At 37.8% G+C, this 16,018-nt stretch overlaps 1 protein-coding gene across 1 annotated transcript in view; it reads left to right on the top strand.

The window, feature by feature from the left end:
- The window catches only part of DNAAF4 (dynein axonemal assembly factor 4), a 74,456-nt gene extending 70,024 nt beyond the window's left edge, over positions 1 to 4,432 (top strand). Inside the window, exons 7-9 of the mRNA XM_082846641.1 lie at positions 973 to 1,126; positions 2,534 to 2,639; positions 4,198 to 4,432. Of these exons, the coding sequence (XP_082702767.1) occupies positions 973 to 1,126; positions 2,534 to 2,639; positions 4,198 to 4,307 (370 nt within the window). The 3' untranslated portion in view covers positions 4,308 to 4,432. The remainder of the gene's footprint in view (positions 1 to 972; positions 1,127 to 2,533; positions 2,640 to 4,197) is intronic.
- The last annotated feature ends 11,586 nt before the right edge of the window (positions 4,433 to 16,018 follow it).

Raw genomic sequence — 16,018 nt, 5'->3', positions numbered from 1 at the left:
GCTTAGGTTAAATGTCACAGTGGTGTCATTTTACCTTTTATTCATGATTTGCTGTCTCCTTTTATGGGTCTACTTTTGAAGTCATCGTGTTTATTATTCTAGAATTGTAAAGTGTAGAGTACAATCGACTGGAAATGAATACAAAGTACAAAGTGTTGTTTTTATGGCACTTTTATATTTGGCAAAGTATTTTCTATTTTCCTTGGTTTATGCATATTTCGAAATACCAGGAACTGTACATGAAAAACAAACAAGACGCTTTATGTTTTAAATATATCCTTTAATTATGTACATCTCTTTATTTGAAGAGAATTTTGGAAGGTTTGAACTAAAAGAGTGTATTTATTAGGATGCTTTTGTTTTGCAAGTAACTGAGAAACCCAATTTAAACTGACTTAATGTTTAAAGGAATTTATTGGCTTATTTAACTAAAAAGCTAAAGGTGTGTTACATTTCGGGTAAAGCTTGATCCAACAGCTTAACTGCCTTTTTATCCTTTTCATAATTCAATAGTATCAACTTTATTCTAGTGCTAGCTGCTCCCACAGTATGAAAAATGGTCAGCAACAATTTGGGCTTATATGCTTTCTTCATTTGTGTCCAGCAGGGGGAGTTTTCCCAATTTTTCGTTCTCCAACTTTGGTAATAAAATCACAGGCTTCATTCTCAATAGACCAGTTTAGGTCATAAATCCATCCCTTTGTCAATCATTGTAGCAGGGTGGATGGAAATATGCCTGTTGGCTTAAGCTGTTGATTGGCTACCCTTGGAGGTAGAGGTAAGGCCAGTCCCGTTCAGATTACATGCTGATGTATGGAGGATAGGTGGGCTTAGTGCCACCCGCAATGTCCATTTTACAAGGAATGGAAAGAAAGGAAGCCATCCATCCCCTTGCCAAATATCATTAGATATTATTTCTGTGTTTCTCTTTTAGTGTTACATTGTTTCTCTTTTATGTTTTCATCTCATTAGCAAATTGTTTGCAACAGAAAACTATTTGGCAGCTATTAATGCGTACAACTTAGCCATAAGACTAAATAATAAGATTCCACTACTGTATTTGAATCGGGCTGCTTGCCATCTAAAACTGAAAAACTTACACAAGGCCATAGAAGATTCTTCTAAGGTATGTGTATCTATTTATTTATATATGGTGCTTTAAAATTGTTATGCTCCTATTTATTGGTTTAAATGATGCCCTTATCTTTTGTCAGTTAAATTTGAATAAGTGAGTTGCAAGGATTTTAAGAATCTTGCTTTTTACATCTTTTTACTAAAAAAAAATTCTTTTTTTTTATTTTGTCCATGCCACGTGGCTTGCAGGATCTTAGTTCCCCAACTAGGGATCGAACCTGTGTCCCCTGCATTGGAAGCACAGAGTCCTAACCAATGGACCCCCAGGGAATTCCCCCCCAAAAGAATTTTTTTTTAATGGACAAGGAACTAGTGTTTCTTGAGACTTCAAATTAGATTAGAGATCCCCTATCAATTGCCCTGGTGTATCAGTTGAAGTTCAGAAGGAAATTACGAAATGGTTGTCAGTTTGTGCTCACCTTTTTTCTTATTAAAGTTTTGCAGACTTGATGCGAGATAGAAGAACACTTGGTGTCACTACCGCTTGCACAGTAAAAGGATATCTCCATGATTATTTTTCCATTTTCAGAGTAACTTAGTATATTCTAATTTCCATTATGAATATCATGTCATTATCTTAAACTTCTAGTTTTTTCTGTTTCCCCCCCCCCCCATATCAAAGTAACTTGTTTTAAGGGAAATCACATGCAAAATCTCTTATGTGTCTCCTTGAGATTGAGGATATGGAGGAAACAATCAAGTCCTTGTATTTTTTTTTTTTTTTTGCGGTACGTGGGCCTCTCACTGTTGTGGCCTCTCCTGCTGCAGAGCACAGGCTCTGGACGGGCAGGCCCAGCAGCCATGGCTCACAGGCCCAGCCGCTCCACGGCATGCTTCCCGGACTGGGGCACGAACCCGTGTCCCCTGCATCGGCAGGCGGACTCTCAACCACTGTGCCACCAGGGAAGCCCTAGTCCTCATATTTTGATCTCATTAAGCTATTGAAGATGTGACAATATTTTTGTGATCCAGTTTTCCTTTAAGTAGCATAATTTCGGGCACAAACAAATATTTATTGAATGAATGAATAAACGGAATCACCAAATTTAAATATAAAAGCATTATATATAGTATATATAATACTATAATTAATAGCATTAATTAAATTAATGCTATTTAATCATCCCTGCTAGTAAAGGTAAAGCTGTAGAGGTTTCAAATGATAAACTAAATCATAAGTTTGGGGGCAAGGGTATGAATCTCATACAGGAACAATTGAACAAGTCCTAAAATTGTTCAACATAAATGTATGTATTTGATAAATTCCTGTCCTAGTTAAGCCAAAAATTTAGGTGGGTGAGGGCTTGAGGCTTGTTTTAAAGTTGAGTTTTATCATGTTTTTGCTCAAGTTTAAATTAGGAAATTATATTTTTCCCTATTTTTTTTTTCTTTTTGTAAGGCACTAGAATTATTGACACCACCTGTTGCAGACAATGCTAATGCAAGAATGAAGGCACACGTACGACGTGGAACAGCATTCTGTCAACTAGAATTGTATGTAGAAGGTAAGAAATGACAGAAATGTTTTAAGTTCCAAGTTATACTCTAAAAAACATGTCATTGCCATTATTCAAGATGACTCCATTATTCTATACTTTTAGCATTTAATTTATTCTTTGCAATTTCTGAGAAAACAAAAGATGATTTGAAATATTTTAAAAAATCATTGTTGTAGAAGGGAATTAACACAAGATATAAACATCTCCCTAGGTCTAGGGAGATGCTGTAGTATCAGACAAGTTTTTTTGTGGAAAGATGTGTGATAAATGAGTCTCTTAAGATATAATGGAAATTTTAAAATGAGCTTCTTTGGTCAGACACACAGACACTACATACATACATATATACATACGTACATTCATAAGCTCAGAAATAACTGATCTACCACAATGTATGATCAATTGCTTATTTTTGTGAGACCGTACTAAGGTTTGTAATTCAGTCTCATGTGTATGGAAGCCATATTTATTTCATTTTTATTGTTTTAATTTTTATTGTTTTTCATTTTTAATGTAATTAAGGACTATTTGCAGTTACTCATATTGCCCCCGAGTTTTATCTTCAGTGCTCTTCTTCCCATACTTCCCTACCCAGATTCCCGTTCAGTTTCCCTTTATTCAAGGCCTAAAGGCCTATTCCTGATGATGTCTTGCCAGGGAATTGGCTTTAGCTTATAAAGTTTTATTATTTCTGACTTGTTTGTAAGCTTGTTTCTGCCATTTTTAGGTTTTTCCAACCAAAGCATCCAAATTAGGTTTATATGCCTATCCTTTTTTTTAAGAGTCTTTTTCAGCTTCATGAGGATAAAAATGATCAAGACAGGAATGAAACACTGTAAGCATTCTTTAGGAATTGCAGCATCCTAGACTTTTTTGAGCTAAAAGGACCCTCCCTTCATTTTAAAGATGAGAAAATGGAGACTTAGAGACATTAAGTGATTTGCCTGAAGTGGCATGGCAAATCAATAGCACCTGGAAGTCAAGTTTCCTTAGAAATTCTTCTCACTGATATTTTTGATAAAGATTTAGATCCAGTTATATATTTTTAACAACCAGTCCACAATGCTTTCCTTTTTAACCAATTTTCCTCAAAGAAATTTTGTAGATAGGATAATTAGAAAAAAAAAAAGAGAGCACAAACTATAGTCTATAAATTATATAAAGTATGGACTGAGTCTACCAAAATTATTTTTTAAAATCTAGAATTTTGAAAGAAGATGACATTTATTACTTTTTCATTGAGGTGATAAAAATGTCCTTTTGATATATGAATTTTGAGTCTATTCATGCTTTAATGAATTTAAGCTGTTAGCTTATTTGTATTTCAGTTTAAAAAAACTGCTTCTTATTGAATCTTGAATGAAAGCATAATTATTTCTGAAATTAGTGAAAAATTTCTTCAGTCTCTTAGAGACCATGTATGTGAAAATGGGAATCTGACTAAAACCCGTTGCTTGTGCTGAACCATGGATTTAATGATTCTTTTTATTTTTAAAAAATATTGTTTAGATAACACAAGTATTTATAAAATATTCTATTCATCATCATTGCTATATAAATATAGGCCTACAGGATTATGAAGCTGCCCTTAAGATTGATCCATCCAACAAAATTGTACAAAATGATGCTGAGAAGATTCGGAATATAATTCAAGGAACACAACTAAAATCTTAATGACTACTAGAAGCAACTAGGTATTGTACTAGGTATTGTTCTAAGTTTTACAAAAATAACTGGAGGCATTAGGAATCTGTGCATATTATGGCTGATTATACAGAATCACTTTCTCTTTAGTTCTGTACAGGGCAGAATATTATAAATCTGTAGAAAATGAAATGTTCGATTTCAGTGGTTTTTGAATAAGTAAGTCAAAGTAAGAATAATCTATTTTAATTATTTGTTTCATATTACAACATAATTGTATTTTTTTGTTACTGAATTCATTTTGCCCTTATAACTAACAAAATATTTGTTGGTGTGATTACCAGGATACTTACTGATTCATTTTTAACAAAGAGAAGTTTAAAATAAAAGATTGTATTTATAAAGTATTTTTGTTTGTATTATATACTACTCTATTTAATTGTCTGAATGATTGGGCTTGGTATAATCAATACTGATGTTTTGACTTAGTTTCCAAATGCACAGGACCTTCTTTTAAAAAAATACTGCTCTGCTACCTGTTGTTTGAGGTTAGACCAGTTTACCCTAGTAAAACAACTGTTTGGGAAACCTTATCTTCAACTTTAGTTGTGGGAAGTGTTTGCCAAAGTGTCGATCATATTTCATAACACTATCTGGTGATGATAAATTTTCTAGTGAGATTTTTTTCTAGTACCTTCAAGTACATCAGGAAAAAAACAAAAGAAGGCAGCAGGGACTTCCTTGGTGGCCCAGTGGTTAAGAATCCGCCTGCCAATGCAGGGGACATGGGTTCGAGCCCTGGTCCGGGAAGATCCCACATGTCGCAGAGCAACTAAGCTCACGCACCACAACCACTGAGCTTGCACTCTAGAGCCCGAGAGCCACAACTACTGAGCCTGCGTGCCACATCTACTGAAGCCTGTGCGCCTAGAGTCTATGCTCCGCAACAAGAGAAGCCACCGCAATGAGAAGCCCACACACCGCAACGAAGAGTAGCCCTTGCTCGCTGCAGCTAGAGAAAGCCTGTTCGCAGCAACAAAGTCCTAACACAGCCAAAAATAAATAAATTTATTAAAAAAAAAAAGGAAGCAAAGGTGAAAATGTTAACTTCGAGTATTATGATACTGACACTGGATTGCACCACCACTTGTGTTGTATATCTGTGATGATGCAAGCATTAAGCAAAACCAGTACAGCTTCCCTTTTGCATACAATTGTTGTCACATTTCTCTGTGATTATATGTAGAAGATTTTTAGGAAAACAAAACAAAATTTTTCGGAGTAAGTTTTATAGTATTTGTTCATCAGGTGTCATTCAAGTGGTTCATAAAACAGCCTCTTTCTTAAAGAAAAAATGCAGTACTTTTTTGAATATGTAAGAGTATCCTAGTTCAGCAACCTTGAAATTTTTACTTCTATAAAGCAACTCTTGATAAATTCTATAGCAGTTCTGCCCAGTTATCAGAACTTCTGGTGAGACAGGATTGCTTTTTTCTTATAATCAACCCTTGTTTGGTTTTTTTGTTTTAATTAATTAATTTATTTATGGCTGTGTTGGGTCTTTGTTGCTGCAGTGAGCAGGGGCTACTCTTTGTTGTGGTGCATGGGCTTTTCATCACGGTAGCCTCTCCTTTGCCAAGCACGGGCTCTAGGCACGCGGGCTTCAGTAGTTGTGGCACTCGGGCTTAGTACTTGTGGCTCACAGGCTCTAGAACACAGGCTCAGTATTTGTGGTGCACGGGCTTAGTTGCTCTGCGGCATGTGGGATCTTCCTGGACCAGGGCTCAAATGCATGTCCCCTGCGTTGGCAGGCGGACTCTCAACCACTGTGCCACCAGGGGAGTTTCCCTGGTTTGCTTTTATTTTTAAAAATAAATGTAACCAAAATAGAGGTGGTTCTTCTGTTTGACACATACCAGTTTGACATTCAAAATACTTTAACCAAACTAGTCTTTCCTCATGCTCTTCCTGTTGCAGGAAAAATGGGGCACACGAGTATGGTCATGTCCCAGGTCTTGGGTGAGTCCCTGGGACAGGCCGCCGAGTGAGGGTCCTTGGCTTCGCGCAGGAAAGAATTCAAGAGTGAGCCATAGTAAAGCGAAAGCAGGTTTGTTTAGAGAGATACACATTCCATAGTCAGAATGTGGTCCGTCTCAAAAGGCAAGAGTGGTGCTGAGGTGTGGGGGGGATCGTTTTTACGGCTGGGTAATTTCATAGGTGGGAGGATTATTCCTACTATCTTGGACAAGGGGCAGGGATTTCCACAGCCCACGTTTTGGCCTTTTATGGTCAGCCTTGGAGCTGTCATGGTGCCTGTGGATGTATCATTTAGCTAATGTATTGATATTACAATGAGCGTGTACTGAGGCGCAAGGGCTACTGGAAGTTGAATCTTCTGCCATCTTGGACCTAGTTGGTTCTAACTAGTTTTTTTTCTGCATCCTCAATGGCTGTGTCATTCTTTTAAAGGTTGTGCCCTGCCCCCTTCCCTCCTGTCTCATTCCTATTACTATCTCAATCAGAAAACAAAAACTGGCCCCAATAGCTACCATAAGAGCAAAAGAATCTATTTTTGGAGGAGGTAGAAGAAGGGAGTCTTAAGTAATTATTTATTCTTTTTGACCCTATCCTCTAAGTCTTGGTTTAAAAGCAACAGACACTCATTTGTATTCACTTGACCTTTTTTTTGAGCAATCTTCTATTAAGGGACTTCTGTCTTAGACTGAAGTAGTGATAGAGTTAAAATATAGATATAGACATTCCCATTTCATTTATGATAAAAACATGTTTCCCAAATAATAGTGTGATCATTAAAGCTTATGAATAAAATTATTAAAAGAAAAAATTGTCATGGTAGTCCTTTGACATGACCAAGCCAAAGAAGGAAGGATTTATTACTTGCAGCAAGTAAGGAGAACACTGGGGATCTTTCCTGAGGCAGTGTCTCCCAGAACAGCAAACTTGGGGAAGTTTTAAGCTAAGGGTTCATGCATATTCATGAAGGAGCTTGAGCAGAGAATTCTGCATGGAATTGGGCAAAGGTCAACAGAGTTCCAAGCTTTAGTTGATTGAAGTCATGAAGGTCAGAAAAGGTCAACATCATCATCCCTTAGCTTCCAGTAGATAATGGTGGTTGAGCCCTGGAGGGGGGTTAAATTCTTCAGAACAGCTCAAGAAAGTGCTTCAGGCTAATCTTTACCATTGAAACAGATCTGGGAAGTCTTTCTTATCTGATTTGTTGTCTTTGTTGTTGTTCCTTCTCTTGCCTGATAAGAGTACTTTGTTCTTTTGTTCCCTTAAGATTATTATTACTGAGGGCAAGCACTGTGGCCAGGCTTAGATCACAAAATGGCTTAGGCCTAAAATGGCTTCTCTTATGTCAAGAAAACCATGCCTGGATCTCTTTCTCTGAGGACCCCCTACCATAACTGCTTATTACATAAATACACAGTGTACACATTAAATAAAGAAAACTTTTCCGCTAAGTTGGTAATAAATATCAAAGCTATATCACAATTTTGCATGCAAAGGAAAAACTGCTAGTTAGTCCATTTTGCAATTGATCCTTTATAGAAATAGGAAATGTTAAAAAACAGAGTTCAAAGTCTGAAGACCTAATTGGCCTTATTCAGTGATTCATACTTTAAGCAGTATCATATCTAGGAACTAGAAGCGCCCTCTGAAGGGTTGTACAAAAGGGAAGGTTTTTATAGAAAGAAGGGTGGGGCACAAGGGAGCTATTGATGAAAAAAAATAATGGATTATTTTTAGGCTAAGACATCTTTTTGCTGGGAAAGGTTTTGTCAGGCAGATTGATGCTTCTTCCTTTAAGGGTTGGCGGGAGTTGGAGAGGGCCCAAGTGACAGATTACCTCTTGGTGCTGACCAGCAAATTCCAAACTGATTGATTAAGATTACATTTCTAGGAAAGGTCAAAACTGCAGTTAGGTTAGGTATTAAATCATGGGCTTTTAACACAAGTGCTGCCATTTTGGGCCTGTGATTTTTCTCTTTAACAGAAATAATAGGAAATAGGAATAGGAAATAATTAGATTATTGTTAGACTAGATTTTTATTTTAGTTATTTATTATTTAAAATATTTATTTATTTATTTATGGCTGCATTGGGTCTCTGTTGCTGCGCGTGGGCTTTTCTCTAGTTGCGGTGAGCAGGGTCTACTCTTTGTTGCAGTGCGCAGGTTTCTCATTGCGGTGGCTTCTCTTGTGGTGGAGCATGGGCTCTAGGCGCACAGGCTTCAGTAGTTGTGGTGTGCAGGCTCAGTAGTTGTGGTGCTCAGGCTTAGTTGCTCCACAGCATGTGGAATCTTCCCAGACCAGGGCTCGAACCCACGTCCCCTGCATTGGCAGGCGGATTCTTAACCACTGCACCACCAGGGAAGTCCTAGACTAGATTTTTAAAAAGAATATTTCCTTACATGCCACTTGCCTCTTGACTGACAATCGCGTGAGAGTCAGCTAGGGTGGGTAAGTAACTAGTTTCACAAAATGTGTCTCTATCTCATTAAAGGTGCTTAAGCATTTTGTCAGGGATGCTCATTTCCTCCTTTCTTTCCAGAAAGAGAATTACATCAAGCAAAAAAAGGTTTGTGCCAGACCAGGTTTGGGATAACTTTTCTTTTACACATTTTAGCTCTTTACTGACTGAGGTAAAAGTATTACTCCTAATAGATAAATGCTGTCTAATAGTTAAATGGAAAGTAAACACATGTATTTAAGTAAACATATCCTGTTCCAGTTTCCTAGTATCACAAAATACTAGATCTGGACAGTAGTTACAGCAGTAAAAACAAGTATTACAGCAACTATTACAATAGGAGAAAAGAGCACTCAGTATAGAACTGGCTTCAATTCCTACTACAGAATGGACAGGTGATGATTTATAGCCAAGGAGCAATAGTGGGGTTGGGGGGAAGTGGGGAAGGGGGTGGCTTGTCAGTGGATAGAAAATTACTGAGAGGAAACATCAGGGGTAGGGAGATTCTGCCTAAACTAACCTAACAGGATTCCTGCTGAAGGCAGGCCATTTTGATCAGATATCACCTGGGAGATGGTGAGAGATGAGGAATTTGGTTAGATATTGAAGGTGATCAGATGTTGATGGTGGGATTGTGGTTAAACCGATTTAACAAGATTTTTTTTTTTTTTTTTTTTTTACATCTTATTCTCTTCAACTAATCAACATGACCACCGGTGACACAACACTGTTATTGACACACAACACTCAAAAGTGGGGCCTCTTTTCACTGCAGGGGAACAAGTCAGGTGAGTGGGGCTTCCCTCATGGGGGCAAAGGAGTCGGGGCTGCTCACCTGAGGGGCGGGTGTCATGGAACCCACCTCTTGGTTGTGATGGTTTCGAGTTTCCCCACCATTCAGGATTCATGCCCATGCTCCCTTCTGACCTCCATATCCATAGCAGTTTCAAGTTTCAGCCTAAGCTCAGATCAGTTTCTACTCTCCCCTTTGCTTTCACCAGTGACCCTGTGACCCTGTGTTGAGCTCCTCCAGGAGGGCACTTAAGAGTCAGGCTTGCCTGGAGTTGAAGGAGAGGGTTTAACAAGAGTTTTGTTACAACTAGGCTCTTAAGGACAAGGCCCCAAGTGTTACCCAAAAACTGGGTTCACCTCTTGGTGATGTCGAGCCAAAAGATGCAACCAAGGGAAAGAGCGGAAGAAGGACCCACTTATTATTTGCAATAAGTAGGGAGAACATGGGCGATCTTTCCCAAAAGAATGTATCCTTGAACAGCAAAATTAGGGAAGTTTTAAGCTAAGGGTACATGTATATTCATGAAGGGGCTTGGCTGGTGTATGCATATTTATGAAGGAGCTTGACCAGAGAATTCTGCATAGAATTGGGGCAAAGGTTGACAGAGTTCCAAGCTTGATTGAAGCTATGAGGGTCAGAAAAGGTCAACATTCGTTAGCTTCCAGTAGATCTGGTGTTTGAGCCCTGGAGGGGGTTTACATTCTGCAGAACAGCTCAAAAAAGTGCTTCAGGCTAATCTTTACCATTGAAATGAACTGAGTCTTTATTATCTGATTTGTTATCTTTGCTATTCTTCCTTCTCTTGCCTGATAAGAGTTCTTTGTTCTTTTATTCCCTTAAGATCATTATTACTGAGACCTATTCAAAGGCAAGCATTGTGGCCAGGCTTAGATCACAAAATGGCTTAGGCCTAAAATGGCTTCTCTTATGTCAAGAAGCTATATCTAGTTCTTTCTCCAGGGAACCCCTACCCCATCTGCTTACACAAGGATGAGGCCTAGTTGAAAAAGTGGCTCAGAGGAGCATGTTTAGAGTTTGGTCAAGGAGAGACCACTTGCCATTGGCAAGCCAGGTTCTTTCCAACAAACCTCATCTATGTGGAGAATAAAAAAGCAAAGGACTTTTGCACATACTATCTGGGGAAAAGGTTGGTATATGATCTCCCAAGAAGCCTGATAACAAGGGTGTGTTTCATTACCTTATTGAATTGATCTGGCTCAGTCTCACTCTCAAAGACCCAAGAGCACCCTCAAGAGCTGGCCCATCTTTAAGGATCACAGTCACATTAACCAAGCTCAGGAGACAAATAAAACAGATTGCCTACTTATTATTAATTCATAATCAGAAATTGACTGAGGATGTTCATTGTCACGGTAGGTTAAATGAAAATTCATTTCTCTTTATAAGCAGATTTGATATGGTAAATCAAAATAAAGTTGCTTGGCAAACAGGGACTCAGAACACGGATGATTAGTTTAATGAATGGAATGTTTCATGGCATCATATATGCAATTCTACATAACAGGCTTCCTTTTTCCTACAAAGTTTAGGATAATTCCCTTTGTTTATAAGCCTTAAGAGATACTTCACTGTAACTAACTCTGGTGTACTAACAATAAAACCAGGTTAATTCTTCAGGTCATGACAAGGTTACCAGCATCTTCTCTTTGAAGTGTGATTTGCCCTTTTTTTTTTTTTTCTCTGAAAGAACATTGAGTAATTTATTTAGTTGATGTTGTGATTTGCCCTTCTAAAATATTTTAAAAGCATATGACTCTAAGACCATCTTTCTCTTAAGATAATCTCTTCAAGGAGCTACTTTTGACAGTACTTAGAACATACTTCATTTTAGCCTTTTTATGACCTAAATGAACATGGTTTTTGTTTAATAAACGAACTGCTTAGTATAGTACCTAGAACATAATAAACTCAGAATAATTTTGAGCTATTATAGATAGTAAAAACCAACCAACATTATTTGGTCAAATATATTAATTAGATTATTGATGGGGTAAATTATATTTATGATAGTTTTTTAGATTATAGCTAAAAGAGGAAAAAGACCTAAACAAATTGGTAAAATATTCCTTTGGGAAGGTAAGCCTTCAGTTTCATTTGAAGCTGAGAGTTCATGCTGTATTTCAAGAAATGATCAGTCAATAAATGGAGGTAAAACTTCAAATATTCTGATAATTGTGGAAAGGAAGGAAAGTTTGCCTAAAGTATGTGAGTTTTCAAATTAATTTGCTTTAAGTATCTTCCAGGAGAATTGATTGTTCAAACTGTTATCTGAAATGGAGTCTTTCTTTTTGGAAAAATTACAGAGTAAGTTTACTTTTTATACTTTAGCATAGCATATTCCAAATATACTACTTTATTTAGTGTATCTCACAAAATAGTTAAATTAATACTTTACAGTCCATACACTAATGCTTTTTTTTAATTGTTCTTACGTATCCTAGTTCTAAATATACTATAAATTGGTGAATAATTCTGTGTTCATCCTATCTGTGCCTTTGATTTTATACACTTTAGCTTTTTTAGTCCATATTAAAGAAATATTACTGTGTAGTCATCTTTAGCTACATTTTCTCTATGGAACTGATTACTGTGGGTGAGAGGTTCTCCAAATGTGGTTCCATCAAAATACAAACATGCTATATTATGATCCTGTCTTTAAAAAGTAACCTTTGCCCCCATATCTGTTTCCAGCTATCACCCCATTTCTCTGTTCAGTATACAGCAAAACTAATAAAATGTAGTTTTTACTTCTTGCAGCCTTTTTTTAAATATATACACATAAAGAACTGCTTTTATTGAAAACAGTACAACATGAATCATAATGTTCAGCATTAAAAATGTTTCCACTAACGGAACATTTGAAATTAACATTGCATTAGAGGGGAGGGATAAATCAGGAGCTTGGGATGAACATACACACACTACTCTATAAAGATAGATAACCAACAAGGACATATTGTACAGCGCAGAGAACTCAATATTCTGTGATAACCTATAAGAGAAAAGAATCTAAAAAAGAATGAATATATGTATATGCATAACTGAATCACTTTGCTGTACAACTGAAACCAACACAACACTGTAAATCAACCATACACCAATAAAATTAAGATTTAAAAAAAAACACTGCATTAGAAAATTACAGAATATGGTCACCATGCCTATGAAAACTACAGTCAATTTGTCAACAAAACAGTTAAGCTTTGTTCACTGTTCTTCTCCCCCATATGTTTGTGGTTATTAAGACCATTTACGTTAAAAATGGATCAAGGTTTAGTGTCGGTTCTATAGATATGATGAGTATTTTATCCCAGGTTTCCTGGGACACCCCTGGTTGCAAATGACTGTATCCTGGTTTGGGGATGGGAGGATGTGGTCCACACTGTTGGCTTTGTGTGGTGAGGGTCTCCTGATCAAGGTGTGAAGGGGTTAGAATGGATCATTTGGATAACATCTGAGACAGCAACAGAACAAAAGGGTACAAGAACGAGAAAGCTGTTTGAGCGAAACTGGTGGCCCTTGAAGAAGCAGGCAAAGGTGTCAGGCAAGCATGAGGCCAGGATGTGTCTGGGCGAAACAACTTGAGGGTAGATCAGGCAACAGTCTTGGAAGAGGAAGTTGGTTTTCTTGACTCAGCAGCTTAGTCACCTTCCGGCATCATCAGTGTCAAATACTCTTTAGCCTTCAGGGCCTGGCCACGGGCTTCTGAGGTGGTTTCATCACCTCGGACGGTGGGGATTTTAGAAGGGTGGGCCTACGGGTTCATTTGTGGGAGAAACCTTCATTCCTTCTTCACATGAATCCATTCAAGGGCTTCCTCTGTGCCTGGCAGCCTGTGAGAAACTGGGCAGGACCCAGAAATGGCCAAAACCCAAATCTTTGCCTTTGAGGAGTTTTCAGTCCAGTGTGGGGGACAGGCCTATAGAGTAGTAAATTATAATCCCACCGTATCAAGGATTCCTATCTAGATAGAACCAAACACTGAGGGGCATAGAGAGGAGAGAGCCACTAACCACGGGATAGCTGGTGTGACTCAGGCCGGCCATCGTGTAGTGGGCCTCACGCAGTCCTTTCTAAGTCCTTTTCCCCCTCAGTGGGTGAGTACAGGGAATAACAAGAATTGTTCCTCCTGGGGCTGTATAAGTGCTTCTGAGAAGCCCCCTTATCCTTCCAGGCTCCTGTTGATCCTTTTCCTATTTTCTTCCCTTTAAGGACCTGTCAGAGTCCAGGCAGGAAACAGAGAGTACACTCAGCTGCGGTGTTTAAAAGGCTTTTTAGTGAAGTGACTATTTACAGAGGTTTGGGTAGCTTCCCAGAATTAGTAAGAGATGTTGTGCCCCCAGCAGCTGCCCACAAAGGGAAGCCTCTCGCCCACCTGCCCTGCAGAGACAGGGGAAGAGGTGGTGGTGGCGGCATCCAGGTGAAAGCCAGCATCCTGGGAGACGGGCTGCTGGACAGGAGCTGCTTGCCCACAGGGCACCATGCCAGGCATTGAGGAATTAAGGATCAACCAGCCAGACTTGGCCCTCACCTTTATGGAGCTTATGGTCAAAGCAGACTGTCCTGCAGGCCCCAGGGCTCTGGTGATTTCTGATCTCTCTCCCTCATTCCTTATTGGCCACGCCCTCTTCTTACCCCATGTGCTCTAGGGCCTAGGGGATACCAGCTGCAGGGCCAGGTGGTATACATATAGACATATATAAATATTTACATGCTAATAACATGCAAATAAAATATTTACATAAATAAAATTTATGTACCATAAATACATAAATGTTATACATATATGGACATAAGTATTTACATATAAATATGTACACATATTTTACATTTACATATTTACACATATGTATATTTATATGTCTCTTATACACACATGTATAACATAAACATATAAACATTTATGTTCTATAACATTTATATATAAATATATATACATATTTATACATATGTCTTTTGGTCTGTTTTCCCCTACTAGAATTTATTAGAATCTAGCCTCCATGAAGGCAAGCTCTTAGTGCCTAGAATAGTCCCTGGACTTTGATAGGCACTGAATGACTACATAATTGCATTCCAGACAATATGCTTGATTCCAAGATACTCATCCTTCCTAAGAATTTTAGCAAGAACAACAAAACAAAAGGCCTAACCACCTGTCATAGTAAGGAACTTTAGGTTAACCTCTAGATTCTACATAATAAAAAGTTGACTTCACTTTCTACAAATCAAGCACCTACAGTGAAGGGGGAAAAGGGTTTGTATACTTTATGCAGAGAAAAATCTGGTAAACTCAAATTCTGTTGCATCATTTACCTGGAAATCTTGTGCAGTGCCTTGATTTTTGATGTTTTAGAGGAAGTGAACAAAACTAATTTTTTTTTCTTTCTTGTGCCAAATATCATATTTTGGGATATTTGAAAGAGTTTCATGAGGCTGCAGTTTGAGCTGTTTCCTCACATCAAGCCATTTTTGTAAATAGAAGATTCAACTTTTCTGGTCCCCTAGTGACTCACAAGATTATTTTTTCTAATTGATGTTAATATCCTGAACCTGAAACCAACAGGGAAAAATAAGAACAGTGATTTTTTTTTTTTTTCCAGTAAAGGTACTCAGATCCAACTGAACAGGAGGTTTCAACAGATGGCAGCTGAAATAAATCTCTCTATATAGTGGAATTACAGAGTTTAAAGAATTGTATAGCCCATAATCTACCACTGCTCATGCTCTATGTTAAAGATGTAGCAAAGTAATTACATTTGGGGAATTCCCTGGTGGTCCGGTGGTTAGGACTCCTCGCTTTCACGGCCTGGGTTCAATCCCTGGCCAGGGAACTAAGATCCCTCAAGCTGCATGATGAGGCCAAAAAAAAAGTAATTGCACTTGTAAAAACGTGCAACATTGTCTCACATTTTCATTCTTGTATAAGTAAGGTTTCTTCTGCCTGGATGGACCTTTCCTTTGATTTGGCTTTACCTTCTCCAGAATGTTTCTTCTGATCTTGGTCTCAATTTAAGCAATTCTCTGTGTCTGAAAGACCTTTTACATAGTTTACATTACATAAATTATCATGTATTATTAATTTGCTACTCTCATTCCCCCCAAATATTGTTTATTGAAACAATAAACGACACTTTTCTATTTCTGTGTTCCATTTTCATTGTATAGCACCTGCCATAAGTAGGTGTTCAATAAATATTTGCTAAATGAATGAATAACAAGTCCTTTCTTCCACCAGTTTAGCAGTGTGAACTAACGTTCCCCAGGTTCTAAGCTATTAGTTGAAATAACAGAAAAGTAGGAAATTACTCATCAGAATCTTCCTTAATTCAGTTTTCAAAATTACAGTTTCTGTGTTCCTTTGTCTTGATAAATATACTCAGTAGACAGTTGAGATCCTGAAAGCCTTTTGAAGCTTTTGGACTACATGAACTAA

Source organism: Leucopleurus acutus (genome assembly GCF_964270905.1).
Source record: "Leucopleurus acutus genome assembly, chromosome: 1".
Lineage (NCBI taxonomy): Eukaryota > Metazoa > Chordata > Mammalia > Artiodactyla > Delphinidae > Leucopleurus > Leucopleurus acutus.
This window is presented reverse-complemented; position numbering and strand designations above follow the sequence as displayed.